General features: G+C 43.3%; 1 protein-coding gene across 1 annotated transcript; it reads left to right on the forward strand.

Moving 5' to 3' along the window:
• The first annotated feature begins 21,966 nt into the window (after positions 1-21,966).
• LOC109756833 (uncharacterized) lies at positions 21,967-22,404 on the forward strand. Its single transcript, XM_020315673.1, has one exon. It carries the CDS (start codon positions 21,967-21,969, stop codon positions 22,402-22,404), a length of 438 nt encoding a protein of 145 aa, XP_020171262.1.
• Positions 22,405-22,986: the final 582 nt, after the last annotated feature.

Consider the following 22,986-nt stretch of genomic DNA (forward strand, 5'->3'; position numbering starts at 1 on the left):
GGTATCCGGATACTTACGACTTCGCTAGGGGCTTATCCCTGGGCAGCCACTCGCCGTCGCTGTAGGTGGCGGTTGTGGAGTTGTCCGGAAGGAGGGTCCTTCCCTTCTTGGACCCTTCGGCCGCCCCAGCCGGGGCGGCCTTCCTTTTCTTGTCTCCCCCGGCTGGGGGGGGAGAACTTTCCTCTTCTTCCTCCTTGTTTTCGTGGGAGGAGTGCGCCTCGGTGCTTTCAGACGATGAGTCCGATATAACCTTGCGCCGGAGACCCTTCCTGGTCCCCGTGGCCTTCTTCTTGGCCTTCTTCTCCGGCACCTCATAAGGTGCCGGAACCAGCATCTCTGTTAGGAGAGCATCTGCTGGATCTTCGGGCAGGGGAGCCGGACAATCGATCTGCTCCGCTGTCGCTACCCAGTCCTGTTAAATGGCGTGGAGGCTTAGATCCCGCATGTGGTTATACTGGGGAAAAGAGCATCTTATGAGATGTAAAAGACTTACCGGATTGGCAGGACGCTTTGCGCTAAGTCCACGGTCCTCGGTGAGGGGAGGAGGTACCTCGGCGCCCTTGAACAGCACCTTCCAGACGTCCTTGTGCGTCGTGTCGAAGAGCTCTCGCAGCGTCTGGTGCTCGGTCGGGTCGAACTCCCACAAATTGAATGCCCGTCTTTGACACGGGAGGATCCCGCGGAAGAGCATGACTTGGACCACGTTGACGAGCTTGATTTTCTTGCTCATCATGTTTTTGATGCATGTCTGGAGTCCGGTCAGCTCTACCGGGGAACCCCAGGACAGGCCCTTCTCTTTCCAGGAGGTGAGCCGCATGGGGATTCCGGATCAAAATTCCGGGGCCGCCACCCAGTTGGTGTTGCGCGGCTCGATGATGTAGAACCACCCCGATTGCCACCCCTTTATGGTCTCCACATAGGAGCCTTCGAGCCAGGTGACGTTGGGAATTTTGCCCACCATGGCGCCTCCGCACTCCGCTTGCTGGCCGACCACCACCTTCGGTTTAACATTGAAGGTCTTCAGCCACAGGCCGAAGTGGGGCTTGATGCGGAGGAAGGCCTCGCACACGATGATAAACACCGAGATGTTGAGGATGAAATTGGGGGCCAGATCGTGAAAGTCCAGCCCGTAGTAGAACATGAGCCCGCGGACAAACGGGTGAAGGGGAAATCCCAGTCCGCGGACGAAGTGGGTAAGGAAAACCACCCTCTCATGGGGTTTTGGAGTAGGGATGATCTGCCCCGCATCTGGCAGCTGGTGCGCGATATCCGCGGCCAGATATCCGGCTCCCCGCAGCTTTGTGATGTTCTCCTCCGTAACGGAGGAGACCATCCACTTGCCTCTCGCTCCGGACATGCTTGGAGTGGTTTGAGGAGCAAAACGCAAACTTGGGCGCTGGAGCTCGAGTGTGCAAGAATGGATGAGCAAGGAGGAAGAAGGCGTGGGTGAAAAGGGTGAATCCTTGTCCTTTTGTAAGGGCGGAAGAAGCTACGCACCTCCCACCTACCTGGTAAACTCGCTTATTCCCCAAGCGTCGTAATTGATGGCGCGGTTGGGTTACCCACACCCGTATTGATGAGAATCCCGTGATAAGGGGACACGATCTCTGCTTCGACAAGACGTGCCAAGGAAACCGCCTCGCGATATGTGCAGTGGCTGGTTGTGAAAAATGGTTCGAATAATGACCGGGCTGTGGTGTGATGTCATGCTGCAAAATGCGTCAGCAGATTAGATTTGTGGAAATATTATTCTCTCTACGGTAGTATGTGGAATTTGTTTTGCAGAGCCGGACACTATCCTTGTGTTCAAAATCTTCTATGGAGTATTCGGAGGAGGAACCCGCCTTGCAATGCCGAAGACAATCTGCGCGCCGGACTCATCATCATTGAAGCCTGGTTCAGGGGCTACTGAGGGAGTCCTGGATTAGGGGGTCCTCGGACAGCCGGACTATATACTTCTGCCGGACTGTTGGACTATGAAGATACAAGACTCAAGACTTCGTCCCGTGTCCGGATGGGACTCTCCTTGGTGTGGAAGGCAAGCTTGGCAATACGGATATGTAGATCTCCTCCCTTGTAACCGACTCTGTGTAACCCTAGCCCCCTCCGGTGTCTATATAAACCAGAGGGTTTAGTCCGTAGGACAACAACAACAATCATACAATAGGCTAGCTTCTAGGGTTTAGCCTCTACGATCTCGTGGTAGATCAACTCTTGTAATACTCATATCATCAAGATCAATCAAGCAGGAAGTAGGGTATTACCTCCATCGAGAGGGCCCGAACCTGGGTAGACATCGTGTCCCCCGCCTCCTGTTACCATCCGCCTTAGACGCACAGTTCGGGACCCCCTACCCGAGATCCGCCGGTTTTGACACTGACAGCCGCCTGCCCTCCCCGACGCATGGAGGACACGTGGCGGGCGAGCCAGGACTCAGATGGCAGGTGGAGCAGCCGTTTCGCGCCCCGTGATCGTGGGGCGCGGGTGCCATGATGGCCACGACCCAAGTCTACTTAGTAAATGAGTCGCGCCTCTGCAGCTTCCTCTATATTTGTGAGTGGAACGCGGACCGCCTCTTTACTATTGAAACCGCGGAGTGACGCAAGCATGCTGCGGTCACTCCGCACACGACCCCCACGTCACGCGTTCAATGCGGGTCGTGGGAAATCGCAACCGATGAGGAAGTTACTGCGGTAAAAACTCCGCCCCACCTGCCCATGCACCATTCTGGGCCCAGCCCAACAACGCGTTGCGCTTATGTGTGGCCCAGGCCCGGGGGCTCCTGTCGGTGTTCAAAAGTAGGGGCTCTCTTTGTACCCCTTTACTTGTGCACAGGCAGTCAGAACCGCGCCTGTGACCACAATTAGCAGGACAGAAGAGGGAAGCGAAGGCACAAGAATACCAGAGCAGCGCTTCGACCAGGGGCGCAGAAGACGGAGCAGCAAAACAGGCTTCTCCCCGGCAAGACCCTTGCCGGGGCGGCCTACGCATCCCCGGCAAGAGCCTTGCCGGGAGCAGCTCACCCAACACCATCATCACAGCCACCCTTGAGCCTGAGAATTCCGACACCATCGACAACGTTGGAACCAAGGCTCGGGAAGCGCCTGCATGGTGGCATACAGATCTTTGTGAAGACAGAGAGCCTACAAATCCTAGATGAGGACCAGAAGACAAGACAACCGCAAGGCTCCTTGCCGAGGATGCCCACGAGGCCTCGACAAGGCACCTTGCCGAAAACACCCGCAAGGCCTCGGCAAGACTCTTGCCGAGGGCGCTCACAAGGCCCCGGCAAGACCCTTGCCGAGAACATCCACAAGACCGCAGCAAGGCCTTGCCGCCCCATCGCCGCCCCAGCTCAGCGGCCGACCCCCCAATTAAAGCAAGTACCCACATGGCGGTACGCGGGTACTAATCCAACTAGTCAAGCACCTACGTGGTGGCATGCAGATCTTCGTGAAGACCCTACCACCACGACAACTCAGCAGCTTGCCAGCCTACATGGCGCTGCATGCTCGTTTGGCCTGGACGCGTGTCGGGGCGAAACGGAGCGGCAACGAACGGGACGGGCCTCGTTACCGTCCCCAATAAAGCGAGAGGACACCTAAGTAGCGCATTTAATGCGCCTTGTCTTGTAATGACAGGCGATAAACTTGTACACTGTATACCTTTCCACCTCCCGTGTGCCACTGTGGCAGCCCCTTCGACTATAAAAGGAGGCCCGCGGCGTACTGGGAAAGGATTCAAATCTTTTGAACTGGACACGCACCGTAGCTAGTTCAAGAACTCAAGAACACTCAAATATACACCGAAGCATGACTAGGGTATTACGCATCCTCGCGGCCCGAACCTGGGTAAACGATCATTGTGCTGGCTTCTAGACCCACTCTTTGCACAACCCCGCGCCCGCCAACCGCAGAAGGGATTCCAGTGATCCCATAGGTGTCGTTTCCACCGACAAAGTGCTTAGTTGAACTAGTTGAATTAGTAAGAAAATTAATTATTTTTATTTATAGTAAGTGCTTACTTGAACTAGTTGAATTAATAGAGCTAGTTTAATTTAGTAAGAAAATTTAGGTATGGAAAATTTAATTATTTTTATGTCATTATCACTTTGTCATCAAAGAATGCTATATGAGATTTGATGATCTAAAATTTTACTCGGTGGAATATGCAGGCTTTGTAGAGTCGTGTCTCCTTGGAGTGATCGTCATCTGAGCTACCTCTACTTCCTCTACACCCGAGTCGGTGAGCTAAAAGTCCACCTCCTCCTTCTCCACTCCTCGGTGTGTTGAATAGAGTAGAACTAGGGTATTTAGTCGGTGAGCTCATGTGCGAATGCTTATGATAATTGATCCGGATGGAATTGCAAGTTTATGCATCATTGTATGTGTATGAACAACTTTGTATCGCAGGGAAAATTCGAGTGGCCTATGTTTTACCGGAGTGTTGATTCATTTCCGTTCCGACAAATTTCAGGCACTCGATATGTCCTATTTTAGAAAAGGTCATGACGGATTTTTCTGTGAATTTAAGCATGACTTGTGCTAGAATATGTAGGAAATATCGAGTGCCCCGGATTTGTGTGTTGAGTTTCCTGGTAGTTGCCTTCGATCGATTTTCAATTAATGTTTCAACTATGAACATAGGAAATGTCTGACGACGAAAAGGATTTCCGTATGTGCGAATACTGCGAAGACGAGTGCGGCCTGTGCGACAGAAATTTCCTAGTTGATGGTAGGCGCTTCAGCGTCAAGCTGGATGAGACCTTCGAAGTGGATACAGTAAGTCACGACGACAAGTCTTTTTTCGTAATTAAGCATGACTTCTGCTTCTTTTGCTTCAACTTATAATTTTAATTTTTTACTATTCTACTAGCGTATCCCCTGCCATGCAAGAATTTTTTTTCTTGGATAAGATTGGTTTCAGTCCTATGGAAACTATGGAGGTAAAGAGAGTTAACTTGAGGACCGAGCATGGTTATACTTTTGCCGCAAAATTATACAATGCAGACACCTACACCTATTTTAAATGCAAAAATTGGAGAGCACTATGCAAGGCTTATGCATTTGAGCATGATATGCTTATCACCTTTGATATTCGTCCGGAAGATGATATTGAAGGTAATATCGACATCTGGGTCGATGTGCAGACGCCTCCAGTTCTACCATTATGTGAGTTTCTCAACCATATTTATGTCTTGGATATTGTTTATTCAAAAATAGTTGACAACTAATTTCTATTGACAGCTTATTTCCATTTAAGCAAACATGTCCGGCGTTTGGTAGACATGACCTACTACTGTTCCGGGTATGAACTAAATTGCGAGGAGATAAGTCATTATGTTTCATGGCTTGAGGATCTTGATACTGTCAAGACAAATTATTTTCCTAGACTTCAAAATCTTAGTACTCAAAATGTGCGACCAATAGTGTTCGTATTGAACTACGGTCACATATATTTAGGAAAGATGGTAAGATTTTTACTATTTGTCCTCGGTGCATCTTTTGCATACATTATTTTTTAAGTAAACTTCATTGCTAAGTATGTTACTACAATGTTCTTCAATAGGGACTCCCGATGATAGTTGTGCCTCATTGGATCGAGGCTAAAGGTCGCATGTCCATGGTTAGCTTACGGCCAAGACATCCTGCATTGCACATGTGTGCATTCAGGATTTCTAAAAGTGAGCAAGTCATAATAGTCAAAGACTGGAGCAAAATTGTGAAGAATCGCAGAGAAGTACTAGGGGTAGCAATCAGAAGCGCAACCCACAATTAGGAGACAGGTTCATCGGCATGCTCCAATATGATGAATTAGGAGTGCTACACATGTTCTATCTATTTTACCTGAGAGAGAGCAGCAGGAGTGGTTAGCTAGCTAGAATGAGTGTTGGTGGTGATGACTATGATGATTATTATTAGCTAGTGTTGGTGGTGATTAGATAGCTATACTATGACTATGATGATTAAATAGTGTTGGTGGTAATGACTATGATGATTATTAGCTAGTGTTGTTGGTGATGATATGATGCAAGAGTTTTTATATTAATATGATGATGATGATGATGATGATGAGTTATTATGTCATTGGGTGAAATAACCGCGGATTAGTTTCAAATGGATGGATTCTAAGTGACCAAGTCATGGATTATCATGATAATCCATGACTTGATCACTTAGGATCCATCCACTTGAAACTAACCCGCGGTTCTTTCACCTAGTGATTTAATAACTCATTATAATGTAAAAACAATCTCTAAATTGCTACTGTATGAAAACTTGTATAAAGGTGTATGAATACGACATAAAAAAGAAATAGAATATGGAATAATAGTAGTAGCGCGGGTAGTGAGACGCGCTACTAGTAATTACCAGTAGCGCCTGTTGCTGGACGCGCTACTACTAAGTAGATATAGCAGTAGCGCGTGTTAACAAACGCTACTGCTAACCTTTAGCTGTAGCGCCGTACCAGTAGCGCGGTTACCCGCGCTACTGCTAGGCCAAAAACCCGCGCTACTGCTAGGTCTTTCCCTAGTAGTGACGGGCCTAGTAGCTATATGGCTTCTTCTCTCTCTTTGATCTTCAATACAAAGTTCTCCTCGATGTTCTTGGAGTTCTATTGATGTAATACCTTTTTGCGGTGTGTTTGTTGAGATCCAATGAATTGTGGATTTATTATCAGATTATCTATGAATATTATTTGAGTCTCCTCTGAATTCTTATATGCATGATTTGATATCTTTGTATTTCTCTTTGAACTATCGATTTGGTTTGGCCAACTAGATTGGTTTTTCCTGCATGGGAGAGGTACTTAGTTTTGGGTTCAATCTTGCGGTGTCCTCACCCAGTGACATAGTAGGGGTAGCGAGGCACGTATTGTATTGTTGCCATCAAGGATAAAAAGATGGGGTCTACATCATATTGCTTGAGTTTATCCCTCTAAATCATGTCATCTTACTTAAAGCGTTACTCCGTTCTTATGAACTTAATACTCTAGATGCATGCTGGATAGCGGTCGATGTGTGGAGTAGTAGTAGTAGATGCAGGCAGGAGTCGGTCTAGTTATCACGGACGTGATGTCTATATTCATGATCATTGCCTTAGATATCGTCATAACTTTGCGCTTTTCAATCAATTGCTCAACAGTAATTTGTTTACCCACCGTATGCTTTCTTCAAGAGAGAAGCCTCTAGCGAAACCTATGGCCCCCGGGTCTACTTTCCGTCATATATTTTCAGATCTATAAACCAAAAACTCAAAATTACCTCGCTGAGTTTTATTTACTTTTATTTTGTTTTATGTTTTAGTAATCTTTTATATCTATCTCTATCAGATCTCATCCTTGCAAGTGACCATGAAGGGATTGACAACCCCTTTATCGCGTTGGGTGCAAGTGTTTGATTGTTTGTGCAGCTGCATAGATTGGAGACTTGCTTGTACCTCCTACTGGATTGATACCTTGGTTCTCAAACTGAGGGAAATACTTATCTCTACTTTGCTGCATCACCCTTTCCTCTTCAAGGGAAAAACCAACGCAAGCTCAAGAAGTAGCAGTCGTCTAGGAGGAAAGCTATTCATGAGGGCATTTTTCAAAGTCCACAAGCTACATAGGGTTTCATCGACAGATATATATATATATATATATATCGGAGCTAGAGATCATAAGGGAGACGAAGCCGATGCAAACTGCTAACCCAAGTGTTGCACCAAGGGGTGAGAGAAGGCAGAAGGCACGTACTCCAGGGTTTGCCATGGTACATGTAGATGCAGGAGTGTCCATGCCGTCAAGAGGAGGCACAACGGTCGCTCGACATGATCGGGGGAACTACTTGGGAAGCTCATCGCTGGTAATTCATGGCGTCCATGATCCTGCAACGCTAGAAGCAACCGCATGCAGGGAGCCTCTTTCCTTGGCCGCAGACATACTCTTGCATAGCTTTGTAGTTGCGTCAGACTCCAAGCAAGTAGTGGGAGATATCCTCAAGGGAAATCAAGGGAGATATGGTATTATCATTAGGGAGATTCAGCATCGTTCATCTATGTTTAGCTGTAATTTTATTTTTAAGAGTCATGAGTCGAACTATGAAGCTCATAGTCTAGCCAAGTTTTCGCAATCATTAGGTCAAGGGCGCCATATATGGCTTGGGCAACCCCATGATCCGAGATGTATTTCACTGTCTGTGGCATTTGATCAAAAAACTTGGTTTACCCCTAAAAAATAATATAGTGTACCAGTATTGGACCATATGGTCCGTTGGTCTTTTGAATCGGACGGCTGAAAATATCTGATCATGGGGCTACGTGGACTTGCAGGATTTGGCACTAATGGTCTATGTTGTGGGGATTCGCAGTGTGTCATGTCCGCCTTCCAGGCAGGTGGCAGCACCCAATATTTTTTTTCGAGAAAACACCAAAAACACAAATAAAATTGCAGTTCTGGAGTGTCCTAGAACGTTCTCGGAGGTTTTTGTTGGGCCTCAGTGCCACCCACTAATTTATGGGCTTTTGTTGGGCCTCAGTGCCACCCACTAATTTATGGGCCACAAGATACTACCCTACAAGTTGTTGAGTTAGGCTCTCTTCATACAAGGTATATAACTGTATAGTAAGGTAGTAAGGTACAATACGTAGTAAGGTAGAAGAGACTAGAAGTTTTCTTTTAACACAGTACAGAAGCAGACGTTCATATACACACATACACTTATCCTTATGAACGCATACACGCAAACTCTACCTCTATGAGCACCACCGAAAGACTGTGCCAATGCATCATCTTAAGATTGACGGAGTCGCCACACACGCCTTCGTAGTCGACAGAAACGTCTCATCCCACTGAACGCACATCGCCGGAAGACCTGAAATAAATCCAGAAAAATGCGACCACCAATGTCAAGTTTGAGACTTGAACTCTGGTGGGCAAGGGATATCACTGTCCTCCTAACCATCCAAGAACATGTTGGTTCACGACTACCCTACAAGTAGTTCACTAGTGTTCACGTGTTTTCAAATGGTTAGGGTTTCAAAATTTTGGCTAGGTGTTTCCAAATTTGCTCTGAACTTTTAAAGTTTATTCACAATTTCAAAAAGTGTTATAAATTTCAAAACTATTCACAATTTAAAAAATTGATCACTTTTTCAAAAGTTGTTCGTGCTTTTTCAAGGAATTCAAATTTTAAATTTGTTCGCGTTGTTATAGAAATGTACGGATTTTCAAAAATTGTTCCCAATTTGAAAAAAATTGTCAAAATTCCAACAATTGTTAACAATTTCAAAAAATGTTCGCTTCTTCATAAGAGTTTGAAATTTCAAAATTTTGTTTGCATTTTTCAATTGTTTTTGGATTTTCAAACATTACTTGCCTTTTAAAAAACTGTCTACAATTTCTAAGGACTGTTCGAAAACATTCAAAAGGTGTTCATATCTGGCTTCATAGTTAGTTCTTAAACTTTAGCGCTGGTAATTAGTCACTTACAATCGTTAAGTCCACTAGCTAGCGTCATCGCTTCATAACTGAGAGTTCTTTGGAAATTTTGTACAAACATGAGACCCCTCAATAGGAATTGAACCATATATGAACACTTTAGAGCCCTCTTGGTTAACGACGTGTAGTATTTTTGCTCGCCCGTTGCAATGCACGGGCTTTTTTTGCTAGTAATAGCAAAACTTGTCAAGTAGGAGCACCCCAAATATCCTATGTGACGCTCGTTAAGTCGTTTTGTTGTCCTTTTGCAGACAGCAACCAAGCGAGTGATCAAACTCGGGCGATACATTTAGATAGTGAAATACAACGACGCATCCGGGGTCTTTGAACCTTTTCGAAGGTTCAAGTCGGGTTTTTACAGGTTTTCGGAGCCTTCTAGAAGGTTTTTGAACTAGATTTTTTTTGTTCACTGATTTATATGGTTTTCGTTTTTTTATTATATTTTCCATTAATTATTTCTTTTTTCTATTCTTATCTTTTAGTTCTTTTCATAAATTAATAAAAAAAAATCAAACATTGTTCCCTTATTAAAACTTTTAGAATTTCCAAACAAGTTTCTTGTTTTTCAAAAACCGTTTGCCTTTTTAAAAAAATTGGAATTTTGAAAATTGTTTGCCTTTTGTTCACATTCTTCAATATTGTTCGTCTTTTAAAAAAAGTTGAAATTTTTTGAAAATCATTTTTTAAAGTCAGAATTCCACAATTTGTTCAAACATTTCAAAAGATGTTTGCAATTTCAAAATTTGTTCACCAATTTAAAAAATGTTCGAAAAAATCAAAAAAATATTTGAATTTGCCGCTGTAGTTAGCTTTAAAGATACCCCTCAAAAAAGTTAGCTTTAAAGATTTGTGCTGCCTATGAGTTTAACACTTATCAACCCTAGTGGTCTTGCGTTCACTACGAGTTCAATCCTTGCAGTTGCAAGTGCATCGGTTTTTGGTCATTTTTGGGCGCATTGTTGTGATATATTATGACTTGTGCCTGCCAATGGATCAACTCAGCTGGGCTACCCCCCTATGCGTCACCCTTCTATTGGACGCAATGAGCGTTCAATTGGAGCTCCTAGCTGTGTCTCCTGACGAAGAAACCATGCCGCTAGACGGCAGCGCGAGGGCTCACTAGCTGACGGGCAGCGCGAGTGAGAGTGAGGGCTAGCCACCATGTGTTGCACGCTGGACGCGCCCGCGTTTTTTAGTTTTTTTTTCAGGTTTTGGGTTTTGGGTTATGTTTGTTTTTTTCTAAGTTTTTTTTGAACTTTTTCAGCTTTTCCCTTCGCTTCTTCGGGTTTTCTACTACGTGCTTCCCCACGTGAAGCACACAATGTTAAAGCACAATTGCGCTTTCGCGTGAAGCACACAGTGTGGAAGCACAGTTGTCCTTCCGCGTGAAGCACAAAACTATACTTGTGTACTTCTCAAAAAAGTGAAAAGCACTGTTGTGTGGTATCACGTGAAGCACATTTGTACTTTTCCTGAAAAAAGGAAAGCAAAATATGCTTCTTAAAAAAGTGAAGCACAATTGTGCTTCTGGTTTCCGTTTTTTCTGTTTCTTTTTTTGTTTTTTTGGTTTTCTCATTTGGTTTCCATATTTTCTCAAAAAAGTTTGTCTAAACCTATAAACATGAGGATTGGTTTCGAAGATCTTAACGTGAGAACGCAACGATGAATACGTTCGTGACTTGGACACATGGTTGAAGAGATAAACCAATTTGAAAAAATGAATCTACAAAAAAAGCAAAAAACTCCAAGGCTGCGAGAAATCTCGTACATGTAATGCGTGACTTGTCACTACTAGAGTAAGTGTGAGTGACCTTTGCAAGGGGTACCCTTAGGTAGTCATTTCGCGGGAGCCCCTATACTAGCTTCCTGCGAGGTGTATGATTCGCTCGACTAAGGTGCCTGGCTAAATGGGTTGACCCATCGCGGGATGGGCCTTTAGTGAACTTTTTTTGTTACTCTTCCTTATATTTTTAAGTGAAAAAAATACATAAAATTTATAAAACTTTCATTCCACATTAAAAAGATATTAGCGCGGTGTTAAGGAAATGCTCACGCAATTTAGAAATCATTGATAACATTAAAAAAATGTTCGTGGCATTTACAAAACTTCCCACGTTTGAAAATAATATGTGTGACATTTTACGAAATGTTAGTAGAATGTAAAAATTATTTCACCTAAATCCAAAAAAGGTTTCCTACCATTCAAAAAAAATGTACATGGCATTTTTAAAAAATGTTCTCGCATTTCAAAAAATGTGTTCGTGGATTTTTAGAAATAAATTATACAATGTCAAAAAATACCTAGTAATTGAAAACAATGCTTCGTACTATTGAGAAAAAGTTTAATGTGTATTTGAAAATTTTAACACACATTGGAACTTTTTTTTAAAAACATATACTTGAAAATTTGTTGATCATGTATTTTAGAAATGCTAAACTTGTATATAATAATATTCCAGACATATATGAAACATGTACAATTTGTATGAAAAAATAGACATCCTATATGTATTTTCCTGATGTATAAGGAAAATGTAAAATATGTGTCGAAAAATAGGCATTTGTTGAAAAAAAAACAAAAAAATAAATAAAACTAAAAAAGAAAACCAAAGAAAACGGTTAAAGAAATACTGAAAACCAAAAATAAAAAAGTTGTGAACCGACAAAAAAAGAAAGAAAAAAGAACAAATCTCTACTCTTATAAAAAATAGAGTTGATGATGATGTGTGCCTGCCATGCTGCAATATAGGTCGTCCGATCTATGTCTGACGAATAGGAAGGAAACTATGACAATTTTACAAAAAGATACTCACACTCCTCTACACATTTACAGATAAGGTCTTACCTCGTTCATCCTTATCTCCTATAAGATAAACTACTCATATAAATGCATCTTGATATTCCGTGCAACGCACGGGCATCTTGCTAGTTAAACAGAAAAGCAAAAAACAAGAAAAGCTGATAAGAAAAACACTGGAAGGTTCTTCACCCGGTTCAAACCGGTCTATAGAACCTTCCTAAACTATTTTAACGAGTTGGTGTACAAACGCCCTCATGTGAGGCTATCATAGCTCTCGCAAGAAATAACCCTGGCATCGTAATTGAGCGTCTGTGTCTCGCCCGCAGCGTGAGGGAGGTACAAGTCGCCTCAAGTAGCATCCATAGTGGGTGGGCCGAGTAGCAGTCGTTCAGTTCAGTTTTGTATTTCATTCTTTTTCTCATTTTTTTACTTTTGTGTATATTTTGAAATTTTTCAACACACACACACACACACACTAAAAACTTATTTACTTTAAATTTTCAAACCTGTCACCATGCATTTAATTTTTTTATGTAGTGTAAAATTTTGTTTCGTGCAAAAAAGTTCGTAACATTGGAAAATATGTTCTTGACATTGAAAAAATGTTCGCATGTAAAACTAATTGTTCGTGACATTATAAAAATTGATACAAAATCACAAAGTTTGCAAAAAGTATTCATATCACATTAAAAATATATTCACGCATTTTAATGATATCTTTGTGTCAATTCAAAATATATTATACATAAATAAATTTGTCCTTGTAATTTAAAAGGAATTTTAGGCACCATTTAAAAATTTGTTCCTGACATTTAAAATATAGGTGCCAACCCTTATCAGATGTTTACATGCTTTAAAAAAATGTTCGAGCCATTTATACAAGATATTCAATATGTGTTAAAAAATTACTGTGTATCTTGAAAGTGTTCAATGTGCATTGACAAAATGTTTAACATGTATTCAGAAAAATGTTCAACGTGTATTTGGAAAGTGTTGAACGTGTCTCTAAAGTATGTTCAACCGGTATAGAAACAAATTTCAATGCACATTTGACAAATGTTCAACATGTATTTGGATAAAAATGTTCAACATTTATTTGGAAAATGTTCATCATGTATAGAAAATATGTTCAACTTATCTTTAAAAAGGTCGAGACGTATTTGGACAAATGAAGAAAAATAAAAAATAAACAAGAACAAAGAAAATGATGAAAACCGATACAGAAAACACACATAAAATGAAAAAAAAACTTCTAAAACTGGTCGGAAGCTTCCCAAAAAGCACACCAAGAAGTTACATGAACACATGGTATTAGAGCCGACCCGCTAGCTGAAGTGCGAGAGGCAAGACGGTGTTCGGTGTTGCAAAGAACGAGATATAGCTCTCGCGTGCTGGACTAGCCACCGCCGCGTCGCTATACCGTTGCCTCACCGCACTTGCCGCTGCCTCGCTATCATCATCTTCACACTCTCCGCCGATGTGATGCCACATTGCTACGCCTATGCATCCAACACATGCGCTATAACCTCCATCGTTTACTACCCCAACCGTGACCAAAGGGCAAGGGGCACCGCTTGGCCTCATGCTAGTTGCCCCCCCCCCCTTTATAGGATGCTACACCGCTTTCAACGTTTGTGAGCGTGAGAAGCCACAATGAGCGTAATAGTTGGGATGACTGAAGCCCTAGGCTCCCCCGTGGTGGCTAGGTAGGAGATGGGTCCCTTGCCATCAGATCGAGTCTAGTGAGCGGAACTCACCCCTCCACCTATCTGCATAACGACCTGCTTGGTTGGCCGATGGTCCACCTCCAACCGAGGCCCAAAAGTAAATTTGGCCCACTGATATTTTTTGGGGCAAAATGTTTTTTTTTCTTTTGAGTTGGTAATAATACAATACAAACCTTGAGTTTTAATGAAATTGTGAAAGAACTCCACCACTGCAAAATCGCCTAAGACCTCGGAAATTTAAATCACTGGAAATTGTTAGAAATTACGAGGAAACTCGGGAAAATGGTTTTAAATAACCAAAAAACCGAATAATACAGAAAATATGGGGGAAGATCATAAATCTAAAAGAAAATACGGGGAGGGTGAGGAAAATAAGGGCACTCTCTCCAGGAAACCTTTATCACCTTCTCTTGAAGATCTTTGGAAGCCCGATAAAAACCGAGAAAATGGGGAAACTTATGCGAAAAAAGTAGAAGAGGCGTCTAAGAACCCGTGATTTTTTCGAAAATTGGAGAAGATGCCTCAAATTCCTGCCAAAAATATTCTGAAGGCAAATATGACTCCCTAAAATTTGCAGAAGGGCCCTCAATTCCTGCCAAGTATTTTTGAAGTCAGACATGGCTCTATAAGTTTGCAAAAGGGCCTAGATTCCTGCAATATATTTCTTAATCTGTAAATAATCCTAAGAACAGTAGAAAGCACCAGATTCCTGCAGAACATTGCTAAAGTTGGGAATAAAATCAAAGAAATAAAATAGAAACGAAGACCCCAAGATATGGAAAGGTGACCCTCCAATACCAAGAATTCAATAGGAGCATAGCTCAGATGGTTAGGTTCCGTCTGTTGGTGCCCGGATTTTCATGGATTGATTTTAGGCTTTACATCGATGCACGTTCAGTGGGAGAAGATGTTATCGTCGACTACGAGGCGTATGTGGTGACTTTGTCAATCTCAATATGTCGTGTCAGCTCCAGTATCTTGGAGGTGCTCATAGGGGTATGGTATGCATGCTGCGTTCATAGGGTGTGAGTGCAGTGCGTGTCTATGAGCATCTGCGATTGTACCGTGTTAGAAAAGCTAGCCACAAAATGAGATGGAGGAGATTACAAATATTCAACAATTGACCCGAAGTCACAAACGATAATCTTTGTGACTACGACTCATGTTGTGGGAAATAGATAATCACACATAGGGTCCCACTTAATCCTACATTTTTTGTCAACGGAAGTCAAATACGACCAACAAAAGTCCAAGCAAGCCACCATGGTAAACAAATCAAACAAAGATTAAGAAATAAAATGCCAACTCAACAAAGGAGGCAGGAAGCAAAGAAGCCCAAGTCTAAAATATGCCAAACTAGTCAAGGCTCATTCATGAATCGACGAGAAGCAGTGGCTCACCATGAGCAATGGACACCACACCCCCACCTTTGACTAGTCTTTATAGATCATGAACCATCTTTTACCAATGCACCCCTCCAAGGTACCAGTGTCAAGGGATCTTATAAGGCTTGTGTCACCGAGAGTTGAGGGAGCTTCGGAAGCGGCGATGTGCTCAACCTTTTGTGAGCCTAGCACTTCTCTCGACGTCCCTTATCACATAGGACGTAGGTCACGCCCCAACGAGCCGGGTGAACCTATTTAAATAACATTATCGCATCAACCTTGTCGTGTATGACGACCTTCGCAATATGGCTAGGGTACGCATCCACACTTATATTTTTCCGTCCACATAGTGAAGGATACCCTCGAGTCCAAAGTTTTCTATAATAACAACAAATAGTGACGACAATAACTATTCACAATAATACTTACCAACATCAAGATATCTCAATTAGCATCTATATATAGAAAAGAAATACTTTGTAATCTATTTTTAGAATAATACAATAGATCAATAAGGTGTCGCGCCGCGCATGTGCGAGGGCTACCGTGCTAGTGGCACATAATATTAAGAATCACATATCCTACGAGGCATTCACCATCGAAACCATATGACCGCTCTTATTCTTGAAAGTGTTGTTCTAAATTCGATGAGCCAAAAAATAAAGGGAGTTACTAAACTAACTATATAACATAAACCGCTCTAAGAAATTGTATATATATAAATAGTCGATGTGTACAAAAGCAGATTCTACTTTGTTGCTAGGTCCTGGGTCGTTTGTATGGAGCGCATAACTTGCTGAAGAGACATCTAATTTTCTTTGCCTTTTGATAACATATTTCTCTCCGCATGCAACAAGGTCATCTCAACTTGTAACCATGCATGGGAAAATGCCCTCCCGAACATGCAATCCGGCATGAGAAAAGGCTTAACTTTTATTATTCTATAGTACTACTTACACTCAATTCGTATATTGTATTATATTTATTTAATGTAAGTAGAATATTCCTGCAACAACACACATGGCATCATCTAGTATACATTGCTTTAGAGGCATTCCTACAAAAATTCACCATCAAACGTTTTAAAAACTATTCTCACAAATCAAAATATATTGGATGATTAATGTATTCCTTGGAATTAAATTTACTAAATTTTCAGAATTGATTTGATTTTAAGTACGGAGGGAAATATATTAGCAGAAATTTTAATAAATATATATAGAATGATGCTCACCAAAATCAAGATATCTTAATGACTCCCAGCATGCACACACATGTGCGCGGGCTACCGTGCTAGTGGCACATAAAATGAAGAACCACATAGCCTATGATGCATTCACGATCGAAATCGAGACATAAATTGTCATATGACCAGCCCTTGTTCATGTAAATGTTGTTCTAAGTACGAAAGAAAAGGGTGGCTTCCTGAAGATACCTCCGATTTTCTTTGCCTTTTGATTTCCCGAACATGAATTAAGCAGGATGGCTCTCTCATATACTAATAACAAAGAAAAAGGAACTAAGACGACCCTTCCAGTTTAGTTTTTTTAGTTTCACATTCAGATGTATCGCACGTTAAAACAGGAAGGATTAACTTAATCCCCAACTGCCAATCCGAAAGCAACGGAGCTGATCCCTATCCACGCGAACAAGGTCCTGGAGCCAAGGAAAAAAACTTTGTCCTAGGATAAGTGTGGTTGCTGTCGATGTAAAGATGAAACCACTGTGCGTCACTAGTACTCTTAGCATCGCTCAGATCCCCATCAGTGTCTGACCATTATTAGCAGGAGTGCAGCAGCCAGAAGATTTTTTTCCCATGTGCTGGTGTGTGCATGAGAGAGAGAGAGAGAGAGAGAGAGAGAGAGAGAGAGAGAGAGAGAGAGAGAGAGAGAGAGAGAGAGGGACAGGCATATGCACGCTCGGTCAAACAGTAGGTCGAGCAAGGGTGAGCTTGATAGTATAGCAAGCAGTAGAGGATGGGAGAGGACACAGACTAGACAGCAGCAGTGTAGCGTACCGTAGCAAGAAATAATTGTCCCTTCCCGATAACAGAGAGGGAGAGAGTTGCAGCCTAGGGTAGGACACACTCTAGGAGTAGTAGCCATGTAGGCTATGTAGGTGGAGTGTTTGCCCTGCCCCTGCACACCCACCATATGCGCTCGTACGTACCAAACTCAGATCAGTCACTGCTCACCTATAGCGACAAGAGAAAGCGGAACAGACGCCGCACGCAGCAGCAACGGCCGGCAGCAGCAGCGGCGAAATGGCCGATTCCAATGGCCACTGTCCCATGCTGTCAGAGCTGATTGATAGACCGATCTATATCCGTAACTGGTTACACTATACCTCCTCCCTGCCCGTCCACACATTGCTGCAAAAGTTTCCTGGTGATATTCTTACGTTTCAAACAGGTTTTAGGTCGATCAGCGAGCAATCTTCCCTTCCTTTGCTCTATTTTATTTGATTGATTGATTGATCACGGGAAGGAAAACTAGCTATCAGTCTCGCAGACAGGAGGGCATGTTGCAACTATGTAAACATCATAGTAGTACTATTTTGAGGATGGCCATCACAACTCACAAGCAGATCAATCTTTGGCAGGTTGAGTAGGGCATGTTGGTAGATCTGCACGTAGATGCATGCATTATATCTTCCGGTGGCAAGCTTAATCCGATAAACCTATGTTTCTCCGTTGAGAGACACACCGCTAGCTAGATTTTCATCAAGATCTCTGCGCGGCATGCAGGCAGTCGCTGCACGAGGTAAGAACCTAGTACTGTAGTCCGCGTGTGGGCGTCCACAGAAGTTAGTGGCCGTGAGGCTAGCTATAAAGTTGGCATAAGCATATATAGTGTCACTTTCCGTGGCTGCTTTACGCTACAGGAGAGTCAGTGTCCGCTTCCCTCTGGCGTCCCGAAACGTGTGCCCCAATAACGGCATTGAGATCAGAGGCAAATTCCACTTTGGAGGCAAAAGGATTCGCCCTCTTCATTTCACCGTGTCCGAAGGAAACAGTGCAAGTTTAGGGAGGCCGTAACGCTACAGCTAGAGGCAAGCTACGGGGGATTTACGTAAATGGACGCCCACGCCACCACTTAAATCCATGGGGCCGATTAATTAGGAGGGGTAGTTAATTCGGCCAATTAAAACAGGACAGATCAGCCCGTGTGTAGCGTTCCTAAGAAATATAGTATTTTTTTTTAGTAAAAGAGGGTTTCCCCTCCGATTTATTTAAAGAAATCAAACAGTGATTCTAGAACAAGTTTGCAAGAATTCGACCCAGACACTCGACTCTAGACCAACTAAGAAACTAATAAAAACGAGCAGGTATCCAACCTAGAACAGTGTGCAGACTTTATATTACAGACCAAACTGACTCTAGGAAAGACCGCGACGTGAAACCAAAACACGACTCAACGGAGACGAAGCTTCAAGCACATCTTCAGCAAGCAGCTCTCAGCCACCTAGCCTCAGGACTCCCGGCCTCCAGCCCTGTGCCATGCGGTACACCTTATTTGCCACCCGCTCTATTAGTCTTGCCTCCAGCATCAACATTCTTTCCTCTAGCTGCTTTATATGCAAAATGGCCCAATCCGTGATTCATTTGCACATCAGTATAACTAAATTCAGAGGATCATAATTTTTCTTTCTATGAAAAATGATATCATTACGACACCTCCATATAGTCCAAAACAGTGCGGCAATGCCAACTAGCACCAATTTCTTATCATTTTTACGAAACAATCTTATCCATCTACTAAAACAATCATGCAGATTAACAGGCATAGAATGTAAGTCAAAAGCACATCTCAACAAATTGCAGATCAATTTAGCCACTGAACGTGAAAAATAAGTGATCAATGGTTTCATCCTAACCACAGTACACACATTTCTTATCCCCCTTCGAACCTCTTTTCAACAAATTGTCTCTGGGTTAGGATGCCTTTTCTGTTTAAGAGCCAAAGGAAGACTGTCGTAAGAAATATACCTGTTCCTTTAATAAAGAAGAAAATATCCGGCGCACGGTCACAGGGAGCCACAAAAAGAAATGTTGGAACTTGCAATAATGCAAATATATTTCACCGCTGACCACTAAATTAATGGGCTTGATCACATAGCACGTGACACATATGTGGTAAGCAATCCAAACTATTCAAAACAATTGGGCTTGATGGGCAATGAGTGAAACAAAAACTTGAGCGGACACAAAGCAAATCCACCGGATAGTGTGTTCTGCAAGTGCTTTTTTTAGAGATCCAGGAATTGCTGGCCTTCATATATTAAGTAAAAGAGTGGCGGGAAAACAAGGTTGATGTGAGCATAAGATCATAAATGGAGTAGGAGAAAATTACAGAAAACAAGGAAAGCACTAACAAGGCCAGTGAAAAGAGAAATATCTCTCAGCCCGTGTCCCCTAGGGTGGTCTCTAAGGGCATCTCCAAGGTGGACCCACAATCCGCCCGCATCCGTCTGGACCGTGCAGCTCGGACGGCAGGAGCCATCCAACGCGGGCCTGTACCGGTCCGCGGGGTGGTTCGGACGCGATTTCTCCCGCAAAACGGAGACAAAAGTGGGGGAGGGGGCTTTGCGGGAGTCTGGACACGCGAAACAAAGGAATCGGACACCCCAGGCCCACCCAAAACCCTTCTCGGACCCCGCGACTTCATCCTCCCCATTTTCTCTCCTTCCTTCTTTCTCTCTTGCAGTTGCCGCCGGTCCACCACCCCGGCTACCACGCCACACCCCTGCCAGAAATCCGTGTCTCCGTCACCTCCAGCGCTCCAGCAGGCCTCCACTCCGCTTCTCCTCCGTCTCCATTCAACCCCTGTCCTCCGAACGTGCCGCTAGGTACCATCCGCTACTGCTATTCTCACCATGCCTGGCAACTGTTTGATGAATCATCGGAGCTGAAAACAGTTGTCCCTTCTTCTTTCTAGCAATGGATTCTGATTTGGAGTACATATACGAGAAGTACGTTGAGTCATTGATATGTCTCCAACTATCTATAATTTTTTATTGTTCCATGCTATTAAAGTCTCAATCTAGTATATTTTATATAATTTTTGTGCTATTTTATATCATTTTTTGGGACTAACCTATTAACCGAGTGCCTAGTGCCAGTTGTTTTTTTGCTTGTTTTTGGGTTTCCAGGAAATCAGTACCAAACGGAGTCCAAACGCTACGTAACTTTTTAATGATTTTTTGGACAAGAGAGATCCTAGAAGCTTCGGGAGGAGACCAAACGACAAGTGAGGAGACGGCAAGGCAAGAGGGCGCGCCCTGTTGCTTTCTGGGCCCCTTGTGGCTTCGTCTGACCTAATTCCACCTCTATAAATTCTCTAAAACCAGGAAACCAACAGGGAGCCACCCAAAACACCTTTTCCGCCGCCGCAAGTTTCTGTTCTTCCGCGATCCCATCTGGAGGCATTTTTTGGTACTCTGCCGGAGGGGGAATCGATCTCGGAGGGCTTCTACATCGTCCTTGCTGCCCTCCGATGATGCATGAGTAGTTCACCATAGACCTACGGGTCCATAGCTAGTAGCTAGATGTCTTTTTCTATCTCTTTGATCTTCAATACAATGTTCTCCTCGATGTTCTTGGAGTTCTATCCGATATAATCTTCTTTTGCGGTGTGTTTGTTGGGATCCGATGAATTGTGGGTTTATGATCTAAATATTTATGATAAGTAATGGAGTCTTTTCTGAACTTTATTATGCATGATTGTTATAGTTTTGTATTTCTCTCCGATCTATCTGTTTGGTTTGGCCAACTAGATTGATTTATCTTTAGTGGGAGAGGTGCTTTGTAATGGGTTCAATCTTGCGGTGCTCTATATCCCAGTGATGATAGGGGACAAGACACGTATTTCTATATTGTTACCATTAAGGGTAAAACGACGGGGTTTATTCATATTGATTGGGTTTACTTTGTCTATATCATATCATCTTGCTTAAGCGTTACTCCGTTTTTCATGAACTTAATATCCTAGATGTATACTGGATAGCGGTCGATGGGTGGAGTAATAGTAGTAGATGCAGGACGGAGTCAGTCTACTTGTCTGAGACATGATACCTATATACATGATCATTGCCTTGAATATCGTCATAACTATGCACTTTTCTATCAATTGCCCAACAATAATTTGTTCACCCACCATATGCTATGTGTTCGAGAGAGAAGCCTCTAGTGAAAACTATGGCCCCCGGGTCTACTTTAATCATATATAAAAAACCAAAATATTCTTGGTGCAATTTTTTTATTTGTATTTTTTTTGCAATCTATCTATCTATCTATACAAGATTTGATCCTTGCAAGTAACGATTTCAAGGGGATTGACAACCCTCTTGCCCATGTTGGGTGCAAGTATTTGCTTTTATGTGTGTAGGTGTTGTTCACGAGGCTTTGTGTGATTCTCCTACTGGATTGATACCTTGGTTCTCACTGAAGGAAAATACTTATCTCTACTGTGCTGCATCTCCTCTCCTCTTCGGGGAAAATCCCAACACAACTCACAAGTAGCAGTCGTCTGATGGCTCATCGGACGAGGAGGAGTACTCTGATGAGACGGCGAGGATGCAGACGGTCCTTGAAGACGTGGAGTGTGCGGAGGAACATGTTCTCGATTTCAAGGGCTCGATCAAGGGTCATCAAGTGCTCAACCGCAATCGGGCGCGTGGGCATTTGACATTGATGGCCGACTACTTTGCCCCCGATGCACTATTCGCTGACCATTTTCGCCGGCGTTTTCGGATACGCAAGACTATCTTCGATTGTTTGTACCACGGCGTCCGATCCTACGATGACTACTTCATCCCAAAGAAGGACGCCATGGGAATGATTGGCTTCTCTGGTTACAAGAAGTGCACGGCCATACTCTGGATGCTTGCATATGGCACGGTTGCTTATTCGTGGGACGAGTACCTATGGATGTTTGAGAGAACATGCGGAGATGCCATGGTCAGGTTTGCAACTGCCATGGTCGAGGTGTTCGGACCTCAGTGCCTGAGATGACCAATTGTGGCAGACACCGAGAGGCTCCTGGAAATCTCAGAAGCAAGAGGGTGGCTAGGTTTGCTTGGATCTCTTGACTGCATGCATTGGAAATGGAAGAACTACCCGAAGGCTTTACAACGGCAATATCAGGGTCATGTTAAGAAGCCCACCATCATTCTTGAAGTAGTTGCATCACATGATCTTTGGATTTGGCACGCTTTCTTTGGCATGCCCGGGTCCAACACTGATATTAATGTGCCGTAACGATCGCAGTTGTTTGCGAGGCTGACTGAAGGAAAAGCTCCTCATTGCCACTATACTGTCAATGGACATGAGTACAACATGGGATACTATCTGGTTGATGGTATCTATCCTCCATGGGCTACCTTTGTCAGCACCATCTTAAATCCAGTTGGCTAGAAAAAGGCTCACTTTGCCCAAAGACAAGAAGCAGCTAGAAAGGATGTTGAGAGGGCATTTGGAGTTCTGCAGGCCTGTTTTGTAGTTGTTCGTGGACTTGCTAAACAATGGGATCCGGAAACCTTGTGCGAGGTGATGACATGTTGTGTGATCATGCACAACATGATCATCGAGGATGAG

The sequence above is a fragment of the Aegilops tauschii genome, chromosome 4 (genome assembly GCF_002575655.3).
Source record: "Aegilops tauschii subsp. strangulata cultivar AL8/78 chromosome 4, Aet v6.0, whole genome shotgun sequence".
NCBI lineage: Eukaryota > Viridiplantae > Streptophyta > Magnoliopsida > Poales > Poaceae > Aegilops > Aegilops tauschii.

What these genes read in the sequence shown, in the direction of transcription:
- LOC109756833 (XM_020315673.1), top strand. Translation starts at nt 21,967, where the DNA reads ATGCAGACGGTCCTTGAAGACGTGGAGTGTGCGGAGGAACATGTTCTC.